We start from the raw sequence: 25,159 nt of genomic DNA, 5'->3' as shown, positions 1-25,159 counted from the left end.
GATGAGAGACTACGAATCAATAGCAGGTGCTGTGGGCTATATTTCAGAGGAAGGAACTGGCAAAACAACTTCTGAGTATTTCTTGCCTAAGAAAACCAATTAAATTCCTGGGGTCACAATAAATCAGCAGGTGACTTAAAGCTCTATAGCCATACAAAATCATTATACAGTGTGCCTGCGCCATACGCAGGTGCACTATATGCGTCTTTCCACTTATGCTGAAGCCGGACTGCAAAATAATGAATGATGCACAAGCCCCATTATATTCATTGGGGCTCGAGCATATGCATTTTTCGCCTTATGCAGGGGGGGGGGGTCCAGAACTAATTCCCCCGCATAAGGTAAGCCTCCACTGTATATATTAGACTGCTTAACAAACAGACCTTAATAAATAAGCAATTCTTCTTGGTTTCTGCCTTGTTCAGTTGCTGAAAATAAAAATAAGCTGTATCAAATCCAGCGATTTAGTGCCAACAATCTTCAGTGGATGATGGTGTTAGGTATTGTTCTCTGGGAGACCATGAGGTGTTGAGGTCTTAGGTCTGTGTACAAAATAGTCCAAAGTACAAAAATAGAAAATCATTTATGTATAAATGATACATAGAATGATGATGGCAACTGACACTAGTGACTAAGCAATGAAAGAGAATATTTTAATATTATGATTGATATTTGAAACTGAGTAGCTGTATGAGGAAACCTCTAGTTGCTGGCTCTTCTGGGATGCTGGTCTAGCCATAAAACTTGCCTTAAAAACCTTCTATTCAAATGTGCTTCAGTCTCAGAATCTCCCAGATCTGTCATTATGTTTTCCCCAGCGGCAGACTGCTGTGAATACAGTACATCATTTTCCAGCTTTGTATATTTGATTTCCTCTTTAGGGGTGAGTGAATCATCTTTCCCTTCTCCCATCTTCCCTGTGGAGAAGCCAAAAATCAAACACAAATTTTATCCCTTTCTTATTGTAGCAGTAAGCAACCCTTTCTTGCATCTGTTGATGTTATCTTAAAGGCTTCCTTTAAAAAACAAAAAAATTCAATTGCAAAATTTGCATAGATGTTAACATACAGCAAAGTCATTTTCATCAATAGATGCAAATCAGTTTCAGTGCAGAATAAGTTATAAATAACAACAACAATAATAAAAAACAGTCATGGGTACGATCATTACTTTTACTATTGAAGTGGTGGAATTAAGCCTGCATGAAACTGGTTTGTTGGTTAACAAATTGGATGGGACATCTCAAGCAGACTTTGAAACTATGACCCTTTACAACATAATTGCATACTGTAATGTCATTCACTTTTGAATTTATAGTTGCAGAAATGCATTTTGTAAATAGAAAGCCAGTTTCTCAGAATGCTGTTGAACCTTGGTTTCAGTGTCATTCTTTATTTACCTAGAGCACTCAAGCACATCCTTGCATTAGACATCTTGGTTTTGCATTTTCCAGTTTTGGCTCTAGCAGAAAGCTTTCATTATAGAAGAGAAAACTGAAGCATCGATTTCACTAAGTATAGATGCAGATGGTTGGGTTTTTATGACTTCTTGAAAGAATTGTGCAGTGGGAAGCAGGTCAGATTAGCCTTGAAAGCAAGAGTGAAACAAAAAATAAACACCCTCCCCATTAAGAATTACTCAACATTTGCATCTTCTATCCTGCATATTACTGGTGTTCATGTGTACTTTCTAAAATAGCTTTTAGAAAGGAAGATGGAAGGGGTTACAAGAGATCTTTTGTACAAGATAGACATCTCTAATGAGTTTTCAAGCACCAGATAATTTGAATATTGCAGTACCTGTGAGAGGAGTGCAAGTACAGAATCCAGAAGTTATCTTAAAATCCCTGAGCACCATGGTCACTGTCTGTTCTGGCTATGGGATTCTGCTGTGGGCCTTTGAGAAAGTCAGTATCCTGTCCAGCTGCGCGCGGCCAGAAGAGAAGGAGGCGGAGGAGGAGGAGGTGGGTGGCCGTGGGCGGGGCAGTCCCGCCTTTGGCGCAAAACTGGACTGGGACCGGAACCGGAGCGCCAAAAGTGGGTTTGTCCCGCCTACTGGCGGGATATGGCATCCCTAACTCCAACCAAAATTTTAATTCATCTAGTGAAGGTAATTTTTCATCTTCTTTTCTGAATACTTTTTCAATAAATTTGTGATTTCAATTTGCAATGATCAATTTGTATTGTGCAAATAAATAAAAAAAAATAGTAATTATAAATCATTAATTAATAGATGGCTTGAGGCCTTGCCATTCAAAACAGACCAACACAGAGATTAAACATGTAAATCACCTCCTCTCAACCAAGAGTCACCACAGTGTATGTACACACACACACACACACCCATTCACTCCCATGCCAGCTCTCTGAAGTGCCAGCCACGAAGCTGGCAAAACATCAGGAATAAATCGAACAGAACACGGCCACATAGCCCGAAAAACCACAAAATATGGATTCCGGCCATGAAAGCCTTCGGTTCACACAAAAATAGTGTATTCTGCATCTTGTGTTATCATTTAGCTATCACTGGCTGCAGTCAGAGGAGCAAACTTGGGGCTGCATTCTTCCCTCTTCTTCCTTCAGTGGAATCACAAGGAGGAGGAGAGAGACGTTAACTTTGCTTTTAGATTTAATATTGTTGAACATTGCATCAGAATTTAGATGGTGGTTAATCTAACTTTGGTTAGTTATAACAAACTAGCTTCATAAATTATGATTTGAGTTGGTTTGCTCCAGCTAACTGTAGTTAGACTAATTGTGGTTTGTCCAGGTTTAGACAAAGTGGCAGTCTGTGGTTAAATTTAAAACTCACCAGGGAAGGGTTAGGTTGTGAATCCAAGATTTATTGCCACTTATCCATAGAACATTAAATGTGGCTTAGTGTAACTGAATCACTCCTATCTTGTTCTTGTTAAATTCACACAGTGTGGCACTTGCCTATATAGTCTGAAGACAGAATTTTTACTCAGCAAATGTTCCTTTATAAAATTCAGTTGAACTCCACTTTTACCCCATGTCTTTATTTGAGAGGTAGCTGTAGTGAACAGGAGTATATTGCCTGGTGAGTGTTTGGACCTCAGAGGCCTGGTGCAAACACAGTTGTCGTTTTAGATGGAACAAATCTGAACTCAACCAGCTTCTGCATTGTGCATATTTAGAAAACAAATGCTATTGTTTTGCTTGTGCATGTTTGGGGATGTATATGTATTGTTTACACACATATTTTTTTTAAAATTCAATTGTATTAATGCTTTTGATAGTAGGAGTAGTATAGTATAAGCATACTATTTAAGGATGATAAATGGTCCTGCGGCGACTTGCGACTCTGGTCAGATTCCGTTCTTGAAATTCTTAACTGCTCACTGTTTTTATATGTCAGTGTTCTAGTTTTTCATGTTGTATTTGATGCGTAATTTTGGAACGGGGGAAAATTTTTAATCCGTTTACACAGAAAGGCTGAAGTGGTAACTATTTCTTAGATGTTTCTGTACTGGCTTTCAGTCAAAATCCTAATCAGTTTTCAAATATTGAAGTATAAAACCAAAAGAATACAATCAATACATAATAAGCAGTGATGTAATATTTAAAAAATCATTAAAATCACAAAAATCAGTAGAGTGAGTGACTAGCGGTTAGTGAGCAGGAAAATAATAATGATAATAATAAAAGAACCTCAGATGTCTGTCACTGTTCTTGTGTGGGGCACAAAATTGGCTAACCCCAGTTAAATTCCTAATGTTATCCCTCAAAGTTGTGTGTTCATTTTCAAATATGAAACTGCAGTTTGCTTCCTTTTGTGCGTCAACTGCTAGATAGAATGGAAGATTGCCACATGGTGTCATCTGTTTCCTAAATGCTTATGACTGCAAAAAAAGTGGTCTGTGATGTTCAGGGAGCTGATGGCAAAAACTGGGAGGCCTTGTGAAGGATCTGAATACATATTTAAGTTTTCCAAGTTTGACAATCTACTTAAGTATCTTGTCCAGTCTTACAAATTGTGTCATTCAGGGGTCTGAATTTCTACACCATAGAAAACGTCATGGCAGAATCCTGCTGGTGAACGGTGACTGCTGCAGCCTGCTACATTGCGAGTTAGTGCAGTTTGACACAGCTTTAACTGCTGTGGTACCATCCTGTGGAACCTTGGAATTTGTATTTTGTTGTGGCACCAGATATCTCTAACAGAGAAAACTAAATATCTAACAAAACTATGGCCTGTTACAGACTGCCAAAAAAGATGCTTCGGGTCTCTTTGGAGGTTGCTATTAAATGTGCATGGGTCCTAAGGTCGGAGGTCGCGCCAACGCACGCTCCATCCTAAGGACTCAGCCATGTCTCACAGTGCCGTGTGGTAGCGGATTATAAGGCCACCCATGGTGGCAGCCTCTGCGTCTGTTTTTCATATGCTCAGCCTCAATCTCTCCTTGACAGTTCTGTAAGTATTGTGGTTTGTGTTGATGGTATTTGGCTGGTTACTGTCCCTTCCTTAGCAGCTTTTCACTTCCCTGCTGTTACCTTGTTTCATCTACTGTTCCAAGCAAGCTGTCTTTGCAAAAGCTTCCGTTGCCTTTGTGTCACTGACACTAGCAGATTGTGTGAAAGAAGGAAAGCATTGCTGACGAAGGGGAGAATACAGAATAGGAGTGGCCTGCGTCTGTAAATCCCACCCCACTCATCCATGCCCCCCTCTGATTTTTAACACCACAACAACAGCCAAGTATTCATGCATTACATGCATGTCTCTTTTTAGTGGTGTTATCAAGACTGTAAATCCTGTGTGAAGACAGTGTTTTGTCTTTAGGCCTACAAGGCTACAAATCCTTGTCAAATCATCTCCAAATATGTCTGCTTGCCTGCCTGCCTGCCTGAATGTAGTAGCACTGCTTTGAGTGAGTCAGATGAGGTGAACCAATCTCCACCCTCCCAACAATTTGTTGGTGCTGTACTCATGGGCTCAGTCTCTTCACTTCATCTCTTTTCCTGGACTTTGTCTGAGACCTGAGTAATTGTGTGAAATGATACTGATCCATTCTTCTTTCCCAGGGGAAAGGATCTCTGACTCTTGACAGTGCAAAGAAAGGGAGAGCTCCATTGCCACCTCAGGGGCCAGAGGACTTGACAAAAGGGTGCTTCAGTCCACATTCTATACCAATGTTGATAAAATATGTATGGTTGCTGCTGGTTACCTGACAGATCCATTTTGATGTTTCTTTGAAGCGGGGAACAAAGCTGTGGGATCTTCAGTGGCATAGAGGCGGTGGTATCTTTTATCCTGAATTCTGAATCCAGAATACTCCAAATTGTCCACATAGTGATTGAAATGTGACACTTTTGATTTCTGATGGTTCAATATACAACAAAGTTAGTTTCATGCACAAAATTATTTAAAATATTATGTATAAATTATTTCAGGTATGTATATAAAGTGTACATGAATCATAAATGAATTTCATGTTTAGACTTGGGTCCTCACCATGGCTAGCGCTCTCTTCTCTCTCTCTCTCTCTATCTATATAATATATGCACAAAATTCCAAATCTGGGGAGGGGGGATCCCAAATTTTCTGAACCTAGGATTTCAGATAAGGGAGACTCAACCTGTAGCATTAAGCAACCAGGCCTAACTGGGTTATGTGTGTTCAGAAAGTAGAGAGAGCCTAGAGCAACAAAAACTCCATGGTTGATGTATAAGCAATGATTGTAATAATACATCATCCTGGAGTTTAGAAGTAGGAATATTGTGTTTTTGTCTAAGGATGTTTTTTAACCTGACATTGCACTGCCTTGGTAGGCTTTCATCTCTTCTTGATAGGTCTGCTCAGCACAAATTATATAATAGTTTCTAAAAAGAAGAATAGGAGGGAGGAGTACTTTCTCTTTTACATGGAAGTATAAAATCTAGTGGCAGAAGTAACCTAATATGTGTTCATTTGCATTAAGTCGGTTGCACAGTTTAAAATTTGAAGTTCACTGTGAGGAAGAAGAGGGTGGTTTTAAAAAGTTTATGAAAAAAGGAAGGAGCACGCAGAAGAAATGCAATGAAACTGGGTTCATCAGAAAACAAGAAATACAAGAAAAGCAAGCCTTCATCCGTTGTGAGGCAATTTGTGGGATCTCCTGTTACAGGTTAATTCAGTGGGCTCTTGGACAGTATTTCAAAAAACGTTATAGACAAGGTGGTGAGGGGTAGGCTATCCAGATACTTGCCTCTTCAACTTGCAGAGGCGTCTTTCTGCATAGCCACTATTAAAGGATTGTGAGAGCTATTGTCCAAAACATCAGGAGGGCTAAATTTTCCCTGAATGAGAGAACCCTGCTGTGTTGTGGAAAGTGGTGCTTGAAGTGAAAGTCCTCCTTATTTATAGATGCACACAGCTGTTTTGCTGTATCTTTAACTCAGCAGAAATGGGATAAGCTGTACTTGGTTTACTTACTAGTGGCCTGCAGTAAATGTGGTTGTCAGAAGAGGACCTTGTTCTGTATTTTAGAATGTTGCAGAATATGGTTCTGCAGATTCCTTGGGTCAGGACCTTCTTTAGAACCTAGACATGCCTGTGTTATGACAGCACTTTATTCTATTTTCTGCTGAACTCTTCTGAACTTTTAGGATATACATTGCATTTCATCTCATTTCTTGCTGATATTTGGAGAGTTATGTCATTTTTCATGTCAATGGACGGAAATGTTTTAAATGCCGCATTTTGCCTATGGAGGTGTATTGACTAAAGTGTACCATTTTTGTGACAGGTTGTAAACCTTTGATGCAAACAATTGGGGGCCAGTGGCTTCTGCACTGCACCTGAATCGAGTTTGGAAAAGGCAGCCAGTAGATTAGGGGAGTTGTAGTCCAAAAAATAATGTTTCCAATCCTGATTGGCATGAAAATTTTGAACTGTTAGCCCATTGCATTCCCCCACCCCCCCATCAACTTGTATGTACTTGTCTACTAAGTGTCGCTCAGGTATACAAATACAGTACTCCCAGGGTGAATCATCTGTATCCATAAAATGATTTTCTACTTCTTCTCTACAGACTCTTTATCAACTTGATGGGAAAAGTAGGGTATAAATTGGGGACAGGGGAGGTGAATTCATTTTTGTTTCCCCCTCCAGCTGGATCTTTGAAATACCACTCTCAGCTAGTGAATGTAATGTAATCTCTGAAGGCCTAGCCCAAAGCTGTTCATTTGCTAGTGGAGGCTTCCTATTAATGGGTCCAACAGGGGTCAGCTGAGCTTTACTACACCTCATCCTCAGCATGGTTGCATTAAGGATTCTTGCTCCTCCAGGTTTGCTTTACAATAGGAATAGTAGCCCTCCAGATGTTACTCATCCAGTTTGCACTAGTTGTATAGCCACTGGGAGGGATACTAGGAGCTGCAGTCCAACAACATCTGCCCACTCTTGGTTTATGTGTTGATTGCAGGAGCAGAGGCTGTACATGCAACAAGAGGTAAATGCCAATCTGGTCTCATGAGCATGTGCATATCTTTGTCCAGCATCATGCTTATGCTTGTAGATGTCTATATGTAGCAATTTACCCGGACACCTGTAAACCAATGTGTGACAAGACAAACAGAGAACCACTTGCTTTGCTTTCAAACAAACACAATATCTGGGATTGTGTTGCTTTTCCTATTTGGGGAATTGCAGGACATAAATAAAAATACAGTTGGCCCTCTTTATCCAGGGATTCTTATCTACGGATTCAACATCCACAGCTTAAAAAAATATTCCAAAAATATATAATTCCCAAAAGTAAACCTTGTTTTTGCTATTTTAAATAATGGACTCCACTTTGCTATCCATGTATGTATTGAGACTTAAAAAAACAACAGATTTTGTATCCATGGGGTCCTGAACCAAAACCCAGTGGCTACCAAGGACCTACTGTAAATAAAATTTAGTGTCTTGTCCTTTTTTTAGCCTCTCCTACACATAGGCAAGGGTAAGGCCAGATCTTATGACCTTCCCCCCTAAAAATATCTTACCTTTTAAATCTTTTCTTGTCTGCCCTGGTATGTAAAACCTTGGCTTGTTAAATCCTTCTGCTGGCTTGGACTCCACTCTGTACTTCATTTACTCTTTAGGTAATCTACAGAAGGCTCAGGAAGTAGTTGAAAAGCCCCAGAGTGTTATTAAAATTACACATATCATATTTCATATTCTTTTTACTTCTGACCATACTGTGGTACTAGGGCCAACCCACCACCCACCACAGTTCTTCTTGGGCTTTCATAAAAGGATTAGGTAGGAACAACTACTTGAACTTGGTCCCCAGTATTAAAATATTGTGGAGATCCTCTCCTATCTCTAAAGTTGCACAGACCAGCCTTAAGTGGGAACTGGGATGACCATCAGGAGTTAATAAGGCCTGTTACCGACAGCCAAAAAAAGCTGCTTCGAGTCACAGTGGAGGTATGGTGTTTCAATGATGCATGCGTCTAAAAGTCCAGAAGTCGCACCAAAGCCACGCTGCAGCCCTAAGGACTGGAGTGTGGCTTTGGTGCGGCTTCTGGACTCTTAGGACACATGCATCATTGAAACACCATACCTCCACGTGGACTCGAAGCAGCTTTATTTTGGCTGTCTGTAACAGGCATAGTTTCTGATACTTCAGCTGTGCGACTTCCCAGTGGTGGTGAGATTTTGAATATAAAGGCAGCTAGATGTTTACTCACCCACATTTAATTATTTATTGGATTTATATCCACTTTTCTCCCAAAAGGGATTCAAGGCAATTTACAATAATTTAAAAAGAAAGACTTAAACATTAATTGCAAACGTTTAAAAAATAATTAAATAATACTAACATTAAAGCATACACTTGTCTTTTCTCTGTAAATTTCACCATTGGGAAATAGTTCCTCAAAGTCACTCTTAGACTTATAGGTTGGCCAACAGCGGAGAGGACATTTCTCCCTACAGCCACATTCAGGTTGAACCGGTGTGTCTGGGTATACTGGAAATGACATTACATCATTTTTCCGCCACCATTTTTGGTGGTTTTCCGTGGAACATGGAGGGTTCAACCACCTCATTTTGGGGTGATGGTTTGGCAACTTTTCCTGATTTTATTTTATTTTTGTGGTAATTTTGTTGGGTTTGTGGAAACTGCCAGAGGCTTCAGGAGCTGCTGACATGGGTCTTGGTGCAATATACACCGTGTGGGATGCACTTTTCCTGCCTCATCTTTGCCCCCAGTGACAGCCAGACATAGGCCTTTTGAAATTCTGAAGTGCTTTCCACACTTCTTGCATGGTGTTGGCACTATTACCATTTCCACCCACAATCTTTCTTTTCAGCCACTCAGCAATAGATGTGCATGTGCTGTTACGTTGTGCACATCATGCAGTCCTGTGGGAAACTAGGTAACACTACAAAGTTCAAAAGCCTTGTTGCAAATAACATTCCAATCTGCTTTGCATTTTTCTTCTCACTCCCATTGGGTGAATGAGTCAAGTTGCTTGAGGTTCAAATGAAGGTTTATGTTGCAACGTATATAACAAGTTTCCTTGACTTCTGTAAGTACTCAGAAGAAATTAATAATCTGCTGAGAAATGGGTATAACGGTTTAAAGTTGGAAGTGGTAGGGTGCATACTCATGTGATAAAAAAATGGATGTTATTAGGACTTGCATCATGCAGCCATTGCGTTTCCCTGAGGCCGAGAGCATATGACTTGCCCAGTGTCACCCAGTAGGTTTCATGGCCAAGTGAAGAATCAAACTGGTCTTCAGAGTCATAGCCCAACACTCAAACCACTATGCCACGCTGGCTTTCATACTATAATAAAGAGTAGATGGAGCAATAAAGGTGCGGACATATAAGTAATTACAGGTTGGTGCTTGCACTGCAAGGCTAGTACCCAGCCGTATTGAATACTGTATGTCAGTTTTCTGCCCTGAAAATTTTGGGACTGTTATTGTTGTTGTTATATTTATTTATATCCAGCCCTTCTCCCAGGACTGGGACTCAGGGCAGCTTACAACATTAAAAAACATACAAAAATTGCACATTAAAACAGAATTAAATTAGTACAACAACAACAACAACAACAATAATAATATAGTTGTAAGGAGCGAACAGGTAGCTTGCCGATAGATTACATTGCTGCAGTGCATTAGGAGACTCACAGCTGCTTTAACAAAACAAGTTGCAGGAAGGATCAAATATTTATGATGCATTACAATTTCTTGCTATGTATCATGAGCAGAATAGGCTTCCAGACTTAATGATGTGCCTGGTGGTGTCACATCCAAGTTTCCATTTATCAGTAACCTAGCATCGGTGAATAAAACATTAGCCCTTGAGTTGAACAGATCTGTCCAAATGGTTGTGATGACTGTCAAAGATTCAGATTTGCGAATTTTTTGTAGTGGTTGTTGCTCATGGAGGGATGTAGGGGATGCTATCTATTAAAAATTCTGTCTTATTAATTCATGAATTTACCTATGTGTTGTGCTAATCCCTCTGCATTGGAAGATGGCTTGTATGTTGTTTCAGAATACAGTATCTAGCACTAGGTGAAGAGGGAAAGGTGGGGAAATGTCTGAATTTCATCACAGTAGAAAGAAACAATGTGCCACTTCAGGAAGGATGGAGTTGGTGTGCCACACAACTGAGATATTTGGGGGTCACTTGTGCTTATTTCAAGATATCTAACATCTGCCAGGAGAGATTACTACTCTTTGGTTAAATTCTTACTTTATATTCTCAGCTGTGAATGCTGTCTTGTATATCTAAGGCTGGTGACACATTGCAGAATTAATATCGTTTGACATCACTTTAACTGTCATGGCTTCAAACTATGGAATCCAGGAATTCTTAGTTTGTTGTGACACCAGAGCTCTTTGACAAAGAAGGCTGAATGTCTCACAAAAGTATAAATCCCAGAATTCCATAACATGGAGCCATGGCAATTTAAGCGGTGCCAAACTACATTATTTCTGCAGTGCAGATTCAGTCTTAGAGGGGTATTTAAAGTGCATTAGCAACTGCCTGCTTTTGTACAGCATGCATTATCATGCTGTATTACAAATCATAAGTGAAAATAAATGTTGTAAGCTTTCAAAGCTCCACTGGCTTCTTCACTAGCTATGTACTCTATCAGTAGTACAATTCCGTCTAGGGATACGTATTCCCATTGATGTGTTCATAACCTTTTGCTTAAAAATCTTCCACTCTCCATGCATAATGGAGCCAACTTTTCCTTTTTCTGTTTTGTTATGTTTTATCTTGAAAACATTTAATGCCTTGATCTGGGCATTTGTTAGGGCAACATAGAACCTCTTTGAAGAACAAGAAATCAATACATAGCAAATAGAAAACAATCCATAGCAAATTCACAGGCCCCAGCAAAGCAATGTTAATTTGAAGGAAAATTCCAATGTTTAGAAATCTTGTCCCTCTTTAGACTACTGGTACCTATTGCACCATAAACCTCTACGGTTGTTTCCATGACTGCATGTCAGGGGCATTAAGTATGGCATATACTGCTTTCCTAGCACTGTGAACATGAAGTGAATACTTGGTCCGATTATGTGTCTGTTTAACCTGATAGTGTCTAATGCAATGTTGCTTGGATACTAGATTATACTATAGGACTTACAGGTATGTCTTGCGATCATCTTGGGTGGATCCAGCTGTGAGATCCATTTTTCTTCCACTGGCATGACAGCACATGATGGTAGTGTTGTGCTTCCTCTTTAAGAAACAGGTTCGGTTCCCGCTATCCTTTTATGTCATGCCAAAATGTTGTTCAGAGACACACTCCCTGTAATATACCTAGATTAATATCTCAGATGAAACTAAAAATTGATATAAATCTATCCCGTTATGCAATGCTAAGGTGATAGACCTGCTTTTCCTCTTGTTACAGAGCAACGGTCCCCAAACTGTGCCCTCCTGGAAGCCTCAGCCATGTTGGCCAAAAGTCTGGGATTCTGAGAGCTGAAGCCCAAAATCCTTTAAAGAGCACAGTTTGGGGACCATTGTTACAGAGGGACAGGACATGTTAGTAACAGCCAATGGGTCGCATGTTGGGCTGCACATCCTTGGGGAACCACATGTTACAGCTTCCTCCCTTTTGATTTTTAATGGACCAGCACTGTTACTGGGAAGTGTACCCAATGGGCTGAGGCCCACAGACACTGGGAATAATGAAATGGCAGGGGCATGCATGAGAGCCTTACTCCGTTTTCCTTTTTACAGAGCTCAATTGAGGGGTAATTGGACTGACTGCATTGCTTTCAGTGTGGGTGTGTATCGTTTTCCCACCACCTACCATGCTAGCAAGGAGAGTATGGCTGGAGGATGCTTTGCCCAGTATCCCTTCAAATCTAGCACCAGGTCTGTACAGGGGGAAAGTTGGACTCAAAATGGAGAGTTAGGCCCGGTCCAGATGGACGCAAAAGAACGCCCTCGTCACGTGCGAGGGCCAGCGCTTCCAGATGCCCCTCGCCCCTCACACGTGATGAGAGCATCATAAAGATGTTGCAAGAAGAACCCGCTTTTCATGGGTTCTTTTTGGTCCGCAGGGAAGGCCCGCGGTCTGGAGGCTGTGGCTCCCCCGCGGACCAACACTAGGCACCAGGAGACGGTCCTTTTTGGATGGTCTGTCCCACACCTTAGTTTAGAAGTCGGTCCCAAAAGGCTGAATAAATTTGCTGATAGAGAGCAGTCTGAACTGTTAGGTTTTGTCCAGCGGTGCTTTCCTGTCATGTGAACATCAAACAAAAGCCTTGTTTTGCCTTGATTGGCTTATTCTCTCAGCCATATGGTCTTGATGTTTTAATAGAAGTGCAAAATATTAAATGGAAAACAAGAAAAGCCCCTGCTTTTCAATGGTCCACTTTTCAACAATCTGCTCTTTTGACCCTTTTGACTTATAACCAGAACCCATACGTTTGATGCATGGTTTGCTCTTTTGACCTATTTCATCATGTTTCCACAACATCCACGCGCTTTTGGGTGCATGTCCAAGTGATATATAGTGCATTATTTAATTTTTTCAGCAGTCAATGTGCATTTACAAGCTTAAAAACATCTGATTTCACATTTCAACCACTTCCTTGTTTTAACTGTGCTCTGATCCCTAACCTGTCAAATAAAAGGGGGGGGGGACACCTGTACATCAGAGTCATTTGGAGAGATTTCTTTTACCATGGACAGGAATAGTTGGAACTGTGTGAACAGTTGAATTTCAACTAAACTACTCAGACCCCACAAATCAAAAGTGCTTAATATGTGCCAATGTGGATTTCATCCTAGTCCTTGGTTACTCCTTGGCAGTCATGCTGCGGAGGTGGCTTATCAAGTGACAGGTGGGTTATCAGATTCTTGGCTTCCTCATCATGCCAAGCCAAGTCTTACAACAGCTGAAAGCAAAAAAATTATGGCTTCTTTTTCTCCAAAACTGAATGTGTCTGTGCACTTCATTCTGCCTGAGTCTATCTACTGCCTGCAATAAGACAGTATTTCTCCCTGAACCTGATACCTTTCTCCGAAACTGGTTTTTCTGGCCCATACTCTCCTTGTTTGCCTTCCTTGCACAGAATCTAGCAGAAGCCGCTTTTCATTGAATCCAGAGTAGTAGGTAAAGAAAGGAAGGCTCAGTGCCAAATGCGTCTTATTTCTTAGTGGAATTCCACTGAGCTAGAACTAATGTAATGTACTCTGCATTCATGATCTGCCTCAAGCATTTGTCATTCCTCTAGTGTGGAGCTCTCTCACTGCCATACTCCGCCTTACTCTTGGCTGTAAGAAGAAGAAGAACTTTATATTGCATTTATATTTAATGCTTGTAAAATTTGTCAAAATAAATATACCCTTTGTTCGGTTTTTATTTACTAAGTATACATCAGATTTACAAATTAGATTACGGTAAACATAGGCCATTAAGAATATTCCGAAAAACCAGTACATTTATTGGAAGCGTAACAGATTTATTTCAGCATAAAGTTTCATGGGATCTAACACATTCTCTTCAGATACAAGGTCTGTCGGAAGAGGTAAGCTGGAGTTCCCAAACGTCTGTGCTTTAATAAACTGGTTAAGCTAAAAGATACCATAAGACTCTTTCCTTCTATTAGTTCTGGAAGAAAAGGATGTGTAGATGGCATGTTAGGTCCTGCACAGCACTTGGAAAATTACTTTTAGTGTCTGCAGCTCCCAAAATTCCCCAGCTTGTATGGCCAGTGCCAGCATCTCCTAAAATCAGTATGTTTTCAGTGCTTTTTTTAAAAAAAATAAAATAAAATCTAATATATAGAATCATAGAATCGTAGAATCGTAGAGTTGGAAGAGACCGCAAGGACCATCCAGTCCAATCCCATTCTGCCATGCAGGAACTCTCAATCAAAGCATCCCTGACAGATGGCCATCCAGACTCTGTTTAAAGACCTCCAAGGAGGGAGACTCCACTACACTCCGAGGAAGTTTCTTCCACTGTCGAACAGCCCTTACGGTCAGGAAGTTCGTCCTAATGTTGAGGTGGAATCTCTTTTCCTGCAGCTTGCATCCATTGCTCCGGGTCCTAGTTTCTGGAGCAGCAGAAAACAAGCTTGCTCCCTCCTCAGTATGACATCCCTTCAAACATTTAAACAGGGCTAGTTGTTATCATATCTTACAATACAGTATTTACATGAATTCTGATAACCTTTCTAAGTAAAGTCTTCGATTTGTTTGAGGAAAACATTGTGTATTAATGATTAAAGAATAGTTCAACTATTTCTGTCTGTGGAGAGCCAGTGTGGTTATAATGGTTTGGGCGCTGGACTAGGACCCTGGAGGCCAGAGTTCAAATCCTGGCTCAGCCATGGAAACCCACTGGGTGATCCTGGGCAAGTCACACTCTCTCAGCCTCAGAAGATAGCAATGACAAACTTCCTCTGAAGAAACTTGCCCCCCCCCCTCTAAAAACATGATAGGTTTGCCTTAAGGTCAACATAAGTTGGAAATGACTTGAAGGCACACAGCAATAACAGCAACAACAATTTCTGTCTACAGGCCAGGGATTCCTCTGCTCTGTAGTAGACTTAAGTCATTGAAAATTAATGGAAAACCAACAACACTGGTTCAAAAGGGGAAGGGGCATCAAGGAATTAATAGCAAGGTATGACTGCTGTCATATACGTATGTTTAGGGCTGCATCTACACTCCAGACTTAATCCATTTAACACCACTAACTGTCTGCCATGGCTCAATGCTGTGGAATATCAGGGTTTGTAGTTTTGTGAGATCTTTAGCCTTTTCTGTCAGAGAGCGGTGGTGCCACAATAAACTACAAATCCCAATATTCCATAGGATGGCACCATGACAGTTAATACAATGCCAAACTGCATTAATTCTGCACTGTAGATGCAGCCTAGGGCAGTATTAGATTTGCTGCTATACCAGATCCTAGACAGCCGTTTATGCTCCATGTACTTTAATGGAAGGATTCAGTGGAATGAATTTGAGCCCTGTGGTGGCTGTATATTAATACCTGTAACTTTGTGTCCATCTTTTTTAAAACAAGCCATTAATGGGGAAATGTTAATGTTGCTTTCCTCTTCCATTCTTTTACAGAACTGTCCGCGTGTGGCTGAAGAGAGACAGTGGTCAGTATTGGCCAAGCATATTCCATGCAATGCCATGTAAGTATTTGCAGTATTTAGCATGATTTTCCAGCAGACTGCTTTCTTTTCTTTTCAGTTTTTGCCACTGCTTTGTTAGGAGAAGATGGCTTAAGCAGGTTTGGAGACATGGGTCTTACATCAATGCTGGCGAATTTGAATCAGCTTCTCCACGTTACTGTAGTAAAAAATGTGCTATATCTGAAATTCTCAAATATATGGAGGAATGTATTGATCAGGAGAAAAAAGAACAATTTAAGTTTTGTCTGTCAAACTGAAATTCAGCTTCAGAGAAACTCTGTTCAGAAATCTTCAAAAACACTGTAATATGGTGTAAACAACACCTTTAATAAATAAATAAATAGCAGACGCCTGAGCAACTAAAATTTACTCTCTTTTTTGCTAGTCTTAGTTATAAGTAACTTATATTAGTTTGTATTAGAAGAAGCCAATGGGATGTAGTAGTTTTAGCACTGGACTATGGCTCTGGAGACCAGGGTTTGAATCCTAGCTCAGCCATGTAAACCCACTGGGTGACTTTGAACAAGTCACACACCCTCAGCTTTAGAAGATGGCAATGCAACTCCCCTCTGAAGAAACATGCCAAGAAAACCCCATGATAGGGTCGCCATTAGTCAGAAACAACTTGAAAGCACACAGTAACAACAACAATTGGTTGCTATTAGTGCATGAAAAAACAACAATATTACAACTGGTATTAAGGAATAATATTTGAAAGTTATGTACCTGCAGGATGTCTTCAACACTGTATCATAAAACTGAACTTGCAGTCAAGCCAGGTATTATATTTTGTAGTGCATGAGATGCATCTCACTCCTAAGCCTGGCTTTGCAGCTCCCAAAACCAGCACCACTGAAATTCAGTGGCAAATCACGCTGTCAGATTTCCTCAACAGCATAGGAAAACACCATTTAAAACAAATATTTAAACTTGATAGGACATCAGAAAAACCTGTTCAAATACTTCCTTTAAATTGGATTTTCTATGGCAAATCTCACTGCTGAATTTCATCTGTGAGCAGCGGCTGTTGGGGGGGGGGCGCATGCTATGGTGAGTCCTGGGGTGTGTGAAACTGGCCCCCAGACGGATTGAAGATGCCCACTCCAGATGTAGGCTCCACTAAGAATTCAACTTATGAATAGGTGGAATGGTTTCAGAGTGCCCAAATGACTGGTTTTCTATGGGACGTGATGTATTTGATTTTTTAAAGTGTTGTTCCACGTCAGGGTGATAGTATGCCCCATATTCTGAATTTAAGAGCAGGCACCAGCTGCACTCCCACCAGACTTAACTCCAATAATTTAGTCTTCAGTGAGTCCTTGATATCCACTGGAGTTTAGTTCAGGAACCTTCCCCCCCCCCCCCCCCCCGTCTTGGATACCAAAATCCATTGCTGCTCAGGTCTCATTAAATACAATGGCATAGTAAGATAGTGCACTGTATGTACAATGGCAAAATCAAGGTTAGCTTTTGATAATTTATATATACTGTATATATATTTAATATTAACAATCCATGGATGCTTGAATCTGTGTATAATGAATCCATGGATACAGAGGACCAACTGTATTTGCAGCCATCCAGCTTTACATAAAAAAATAAAACCTCTGTTTATGGCTTGTGTTTTCACAAAGTAATTCTTAACAATGGCTGCATCCACACTACAGAAAAAATCCAGTCTGACACCATTTTAACTCCCAAGGTTCAATGCTGTGCAATACTGGGATCTGTAATTTTTTATTTTTAGCATTCCTTGTCAGAGAGCTCTGGTGCCAGAAGAAATTGCAAATCCCAGAATTCCATAGTATGAAGCCACAGATGTTAAAGTGGTGTCAAACTGGATTATATCTACAATGCAGATAGGGCCAATGATAACGTAAAATGGTACCAGGTGTCATAAATATTATCAGTGAAGAGGTGAAGATATTTTAAAAGATGAAAACAAGGGCCTGAAAATTCTGTCTCTTTACTGCTGTTGACTATTAGACCTTACAATAGCAAACATAATTCTAAAACAGAATAATATTCAGTTTTCCAGACAACATTTCACACTTATGGCAACACTAAGATGAATCTGTCACGCATTTTCTTGCCAAGTTTCTCCAGAGGGCAGAGACAAAAATGAGGGGAGGGCAAAAATGACGGAGCATTAGTTGCTATAAAAGAGGCTTTGAGGGGCACATTATCACAGGCTATGCCAAAAATAAACTTATTTTTGCATTTTAAATAAGAATTATGTCCCATAAAGCTCACCAAAAAACCAAGTCAGTTTAAAATACAATCTTTTAATACAGGCAAAATAGTTGTATAAACTCAATAACAGTAACTAGGAAGTGACTATTTATTGGCTAAGTGCTTTGAAAACCTCCCTCAGTTTATAGAGATGTAATTTCCTCTGACACTTCAGCTTGGGAAATATCTAGAGAGAATGACTGCAGAATAACATTTGCTGGTTTGTATCAGTTTTAACCTTTTTTTCATGAAGGGTGCCAGAAATACAGACCTCGGATGAATGGTCTTTTGCAGAATCCCCATGACTTTGGTACCGATGGTTGCATCTGTTTCAGTGCCAAAGACTGTCAAGGAATTTGAAAAGTTTTACTGCTTCCTAGTAGCTTGAGACAATTAATTGCTTCTACAGATACATTGTTGGTTCAGTTTAACACCATTATATTTCACTGAAATCATTTGCTTCTAGATGAAATTGTAAACTGAATCACTGGACATTCTTTTTTCTCACAAATAATGTACAGTCTATAGATGCAGCTGGTGTTTGAAGCAATGGACATGGGGGATTTCTTTTCCAACACTCTGTTGTAGCAGTTTCTGAACACTACCATGGTTTCCTAACATAATACTTCTCAATCATAACACTGACTGATAAGCTGTTTTTTCATTCAGTGTTTACAAGGTCTTGCTTACATACTGTGTGCAGATTCATAATTGATGTGTGTTGTTTCTAACCAGTGTCCTTAACAACAAAGCCACATAGGAAACATATGTCTCTCTGAACAACAGATGCTAGAATTAACTGGTTCGCAGTCTCTAACACTGCTTTTGATGGCTCTGCCAGCAAATCTCCCATACCCTGTTTTGGTAGTACATACATCTGCAAGAGAAACAGTAGATAAGGTGAATTGTTTATAATAGTTATTTGGGAGCCCCAAAATCTTGCACCTAAGATTCCAGACACATCATACTTTTTAATGCCGTTTTTGAAATGGAACCAGCTTGCAAGTATTAAAAAGTATTTTAATTTTAAAAAATAGGTAGGGAAGAAATGCCTCCTGGATGAACATGCGCAATAATCTAGCTCCCCAGTTGTTGTCTGCCTTCAAGTTGTTTCCAACTTATGGCAACCCTAAGGCAAACCTATGGGGGTTTCCATGGCTGAGTGGGAATTCAAACCCTGGTCTCCAAAGTTATGGTCCAACACTCAAACCACTACACCATGCTGGCTCCCGAATTTGACAGCTACTGACAGGTAATTCTCATTGTACTAAAGCTCATCTGTGTGCAGCCAAAACAGCGCTGTTCTGTATATCTTTGAATGTTTAAAACTGCTGCTTTAACTATTTCAAAACTGGATTCTAGGATTGTTTTTAGACTACTTATTGGAGTTTTTAAAGAGTATATAATGTACTTTAAAATGTTTTATGTTTGTATTGTTGTAATTCATCTTTATTCGTTCATTGCCACAGGAGCCCTTGTGGTCTGGGAGGCAATACAAAAATACTATAAACAAACAAATTAAATTTATCCACATCTTCATTTTTTTGCAGCTCCATGTTCATGCATGTGCATTAACCCAGAAACAAGAAGGCTGTCTGTCGGTTTAGACAATGGTACAATCTCAGTAAGTACATTCGACAAAGATTTACATCTTTCCTATGTGTATTTTGAGGATTTTGTTTTAAACTGGGAATTGAAAGACAAATGCAGGGGTAGGAATCCTGCAGCCTTCCAGATGTTGATCAGTTTTAGCTTCCAGCGTTTTCCACTATTGACTACCACGACTAGGGCTATTAGGAGTTGCGGTCTAACATCAGCTAGAGGACAGCACAATTCCTACCTCTAGACTAATAGAAAGAAGAGCTGCTGGGCAGGATGCATGGAGTCATAAGCAAATGTTACTTTTCCATTCAATAGCAGCTGGTACTAGAGAAGTTCTGCTGGGTCAGGGATGGAAATACATAACCCTCTCCAGATATTGTTAAGCTGCAACCCCTATAATTTCTTACTTTTGGTTGCGTTGAGTAGGATTGATAGGACTCACAGTTCCACATTTGGAAGGCCATGGGTCCCCTTCCCCAAATGAATGAGATTCACTACAACAGAGCTTGTGAATCACTCCATTACAGGGTTTAGGTCAGTCTGTACATGTCTGTCAGGAGGAATTTGGCGGCAGCATTCATTGGCAAGTCCATCTCTCCCTTTAAAAAAAAAGCAGTATTTATGCAATGCCCATAGCTCAGGTGAAGAGAAGGAACCCTGAAGCATTCATGCAGACACCCTTCCCCCGGCTGATGTATTTAAAGTATTAAGTGACTTTTAAAAAATGCAGGGTTGGGAAATGCAACAGAGAAACTCTTGTGCTGGAGCTCTAAAGGTATTCAATGTAATTTATTTGCTTATTCTCTGCAGCTCCAGTATAAATATGTGATGTGCTCATTGTCTATGTTCTGACTCACTGTTAAGTCAATACCTGGACGTTCTAGCGAAAACATGAAATTTTCTTTGCTTAATGCCCTGCAACTCACTTTGCATGCAGAAGGTACCAAGTTCCACCTCTGATGTCACCTGCCAAGGCTGAATAAGTCCCCCCGCTAAAATCTTGATAGCCTCTGCCAGTCAGGCTAGGGACTTTATCACCCCAGCTATAAAACAGAATTTTAACAGGATAAAAGCCTCTTTGGTGGGTAATAATAATAATAATAATAATAATAATAATAATAATAATTATATTTATTTATTTATTTATTTATTTATATTTCCCGCCTCTCCCTGCAGATCGAGGCAGGGTTAAAACAAATAAAATACATACACTCATACAACGTCATGTCCATCCTGCTGCCCCCTTGCTTTCCGTTTGTTACTGTAGTGCACCTTTTCATTGATGGGCAAAACCAATCAATAGGCTCGCAATCCCACTACTATTCCATTACTGCCTTTGTGTAGTAGCTTTACTCCACCCCAGTTCTACTTTTCAGGCAGTCACATAGTGTGAGTGGTCATGATTCTACTCTTATCTCTTTCCCCCTCACAGCTATTGCGGCTGTCAACAATTTCCTAAAACCAGCTGCTATATGCACATTTATACAGCAGCCAGCTTCGTGAGGTGTTAGCAGTCAGTATTGCTTGTTGTCTCCACTCCCCTCCAAAAGCCAGCTGCTGTGTGCACAATCACATTCACACAGCAGCCAGCTTTGGGAGCTGGTTGGCAGCCAGGAGTTCTCCTTCGCCCTCCTCTCTTCCTTTTGAAAGTTGACATTGGGCAGTGTGGAAAACAGGTGGATCAACAAAACAGCACCAAAGTGCTTTCAGGGGGAAAGTGAAATAAGAGATCATGCCAAACCGGTATGACTCCATCCTTAAACTAGTGTGATTGTGGTGGGACAGCAGGCTGGCATGATAAAGTTCTGGTTCAGGGATGGGCAAGTTCTGGTGAACCAGGGGCATTTTTCTAGCCTTGTGATCCTCCAAGGGCTCACTTTTATGGTCATTGCATAAACTGGAATTTTGTTCTCCAACAACCAAGATGTGATTATGGGAGGGGTTATACTACTTACAAGGTGAGTTTTTTGGGGGGGGGAGGGTGTCAAAGGGAGACGTAGATGCAAAAACAGTCATATGATAGAGTTACACCTCCTAATGCAAGATTCCAGCTAAATACATTTGATTTGTCATTTGTATTCTGCATCTCAGATAACTCCATCTTTGACAACTGTTGCAATCATGTTCTCAAGTTTATCTCTGCATTAGTGACAGAAACTTATGTTTGTCTCTACATTAGTAAGTGCTGGAAACATTAATTTTATTACAAGAGATGCATACAGATGCCTTAGCAAGCCGCATGTTCTCTACCATCAGCTGGGAAATCTCATTAGTGCCTTCTTCTGGTGCTAGTGCTGTTCCATTATTATCCTGCAGTTTTATTATATCTTTCATTCCATTCTGACTTTCTTCCAGCAAGAAAAGGGAATTTCAGAATGCTAGTCACCTGCCACTCTCAAAATATTTGCTTTTCATAAAAGTTTCAGTATCTTTCAAGGAAAAATCTGATTTTTTAAAAATATAGAAGTAATTACTATAAAATGGATATTTCACATGTAAAATGTAGCAATAAAACACTGAGAAAAAGGTGGTAGAATTCTACCCCCCCCCCCAAAAAAAAAGCAAAATAAAAGATATGGTAATAGCAAAATAGTCCCAAAGAAATAACAATGTGTGTATTTAATTGAAAATTATATACAACACAACAAATTCCCAATATTATGTAGACTAAATAGGCATTAATAGATGTTGTAATTATACTGGTAAAAAAAATAACTACTCCGTAGTATTAGTGAGGTATTACATAATATAAATACAGTTTATGGCTTGATTTAAATCTTTATCTTGTGATAAAGATAAAGTATCAGTCCAAATTACATTACATTACATTACATTAATTATTAAATTACATTACAAAATTAAATTTTAACTGATTTGATAGAGTCGATTTTCAACAGAACAGAACAAATTCTTTGTCTTCAGCCAGCAATCTCTAAAGCAGCCTCCCCCATCCTGGTTCCTCCAGATGTGTTGGCCTTCAAATCCTGTCATCTCTAGCCAGGGATAGGGAACACAAGGGCAACCACAGTGTATTTGGAGATGATATAAAATTAGGAGTGGCTGCAGACATTCTCGACATGTTTTTTTTAAAAAACAGGTTATGACATGTTGACATTGTACATATTTGCTGTTCACTGCAGACAAGCAACAAGAAATTATGGTTTTAGTAGAGTGCACCGAAGTGCACTGAGAAAAAACGGATCTCATCAGAAGAGGTTTTTCCATGAAACTCAACTAGTTTGAAATTACATCCCTCTCTTTTTCCTTCTCTCCTCCCACCTCTGGTCTCTGATGCCAGTATTTGGGGTTAAGTCTGAAATTCTAAGCAGTGTTGCACAATTGCATTTCTTCTTACTTCCTCCCCTTCTTGTCTAAACAGTGGGTGGTTCCTTCATTTTACAGTGTTAATATGTTTTCCATTTGCATCTGGACTGGCTTTGGTCCCTTTCTTTTTTTAAGCCCTCTAAGAGAGCAAGCTAACATATATTAATATTGTCCCATTAAGATTTCTTAGGCCTGTTAAAGACTGCCAAAATAAAGCTGCTTCAGGTCTCTTTGGAGGTATGCTGTTTAAATGATGCATGCATCCTAAGAATCGAGAAGCTGCACCAAAGCTGCACTCCAGTGCTTAGGAATGGAGTGTGGCTTTGGCGTGACCTCCAGACTCTTAGGACCCAGGCATCATTTAAATAGTATACCTCCAAAGAGACCCAAAGCAGCTTTATTTTGGCAGTCTGTAACAGTATCTTAATATAGTACCAACCAACCAAGTGACAGTTTAAAAAGCGTGCTGGAAAGGAATAGAATAATCTGTCCCCTTTCTGTTTTCTTCTCTTGCTCCATTTCTTTTCTTCCTACCTGCTGAAGAACCCTCAGTTCCTTCTTTATAGCTTCAGAACAAATCTTGTGGTTTTGGAGCTTATATGTCAGTTTATTCTTACAGATGCTTTTACAAGGCATCTCTCCAAAATCAACAAAATCAATTCCAATCACTGCACTGAACTTGATTTCTCCTTAAGCATTGTTTTATAGACTGTAGAAAGTCTTGACTCTCTTCCAGTCCTGAACAATTTGTGTATATGCTGAGTTTTTATAATAATTTTTAAAGTGGATGTATTACTGAATTTTTACAGTTTGAGAAAATTTTATTGCCATCGGGTATAAAATTCTAAATTATCTTTCCCAGATTGAAACTCAGAGCAGATTACAACAATTAAAAAACATTGTCAAAAATCCCCAAAGTACAAAAATGTAAAAACAATTAATAATCAGAAAAAAGCAGGTTAAAACATATATTAAAACACATGCGCGCACACACACACACGCACACACACACCAGCGCAGTGATTAGCAATATCTTTGCTTCTTCTTTTATTTAAATAAAGTTGGAGCAGAGAAGATTTAAGGTTGGGACCATCTTGAACCTTGTGGTTCCAAAAAGCTGTGAACATGAGCCAGTTTTCAAAGTTCTCTTTCTCAAAGCACAAACTGCTATGCAGCAGAGAAAAAGTCTGAATGTAGAGAAAAGAGGCCTCTGTACATCCAAAGCTGCAGATATGAAGTGGATGTGCTGAAAAAGATAACAAAGGAGACACTGTAGGTACAGAAGGGCTAGATAGAATACCTCAGATCAGTTAGCAAATCTTAACGTAGATCGGAGTTGGATATTGATCTGTATTGGTATTGTGGCTGTCATCTACCTTTTGCAACTAAGACTGATTCCAATGGTTGCTGCGTATATATAACTCTGCAGTTTGTTGCTGCTATCTATCAGGATAACGCATATGTAAAATGTAAGGTAATTGGTTCATACTACAATTCAAAAAAGTGAGACAGTGAACAAAACTAAACTTCGGAAACATTTGCTTACCAAAATTAATAGAGTCTGTATGGCATTTGATGAAGCTGGCAGTGTAGCTTCCTAGTTTTGTCAAATTGCAGCAATAATAATGGATTTGACTTCACAGGTTAAGGCTGCATCTACACTGCAGAATTAATGCAATTTGATACCCCTTTAACTGGCATGGAATTCTGGGATTTGTAGTTTGGGAAGAGAGTTAGCTTCCTCTGTCAGGGTGCACTGGTGCCACAACAAACTACAAATCCCAGGATTCCATGGGATGGAGCCACAAGAGTTAAAGCAGTGTCAAACTACATTAATTCTACACTAGTGTGGTAGCAGCCAAAGAGACATGCAAGGGAGAACACTCTGCATAGCATCTGAAGTTTGCTTGTCTTTTCTAAGGCAGTGAAAACATCAAGCAAAGCTCTAGCAGGGTGGACAATTCCCTTCTCCATATGAATGTTGCCTCCCTTGCATTCCAAAATCATAACTTCCTATTCTTCATGATGTCCTAGTCTGGCATTCAGGTGATGCTATTAATGTCATTCTCTATAAAAGTCATTGTTTGATTTAAAACATTAGTAACCTGGAATCCTCTGGTTGTCATCACTGATCCATGCTATCTTCATGTATGTTTCTCTTTCTTTTGATATCTGTGTGGGTGGATCTCCTCCAAACCCATGTTTTTGACCTTATCTTTTGAACAAAGGAAGGTGGAGTGGAGTAAAAATTTAACGGTGGTGTTATTAATGATAATAATCCTCTCACTGCTTGCTATCTCCCATTTCTATTTTTCTTGTTAGTTCCTTTATTTCCTTGTTTGATTTCCCTTTGCCATCTACATGAGA

At 39.8% G+C, this 25,159-nt stretch overlaps 1 protein-coding gene across 1 annotated transcript in view; it reads left to right on the top strand.

Annotated features, from left to right (window-relative positions):
* WDFY2 (WD repeat and FYVE domain containing 2) overlaps positions 1–25,159 on the top strand; it is a 53,116-nt gene that overhangs the window by 10,782 nt on the left and 17,175 nt on the right. The window contains exons 2-3 of the mRNA XM_042449788.1: positions 15,567–15,634; positions 19,417–19,490. Coding sequence (XP_042305722.1) covers positions 15,567–15,634; positions 19,417–19,490 — 142 coding nt within the window. The remainder of the gene's footprint in view (positions 1–15,566; positions 15,635–19,416; positions 19,491–25,159) is intronic.

The sequence above is a fragment of the Sceloporus undulatus genome, chromosome 1 (genome assembly GCF_019175285.1).
Source record: "Sceloporus undulatus isolate JIND9_A2432 ecotype Alabama chromosome 1, SceUnd_v1.1, whole genome shotgun sequence".
NCBI lineage: Eukaryota > Metazoa > Chordata > Lepidosauria > Squamata > Phrynosomatidae > Sceloporus > Sceloporus undulatus.
Note: the sequence above shows the minus strand (reverse complement) of the source record. Positions and strands in the feature narration are given on the sequence as shown.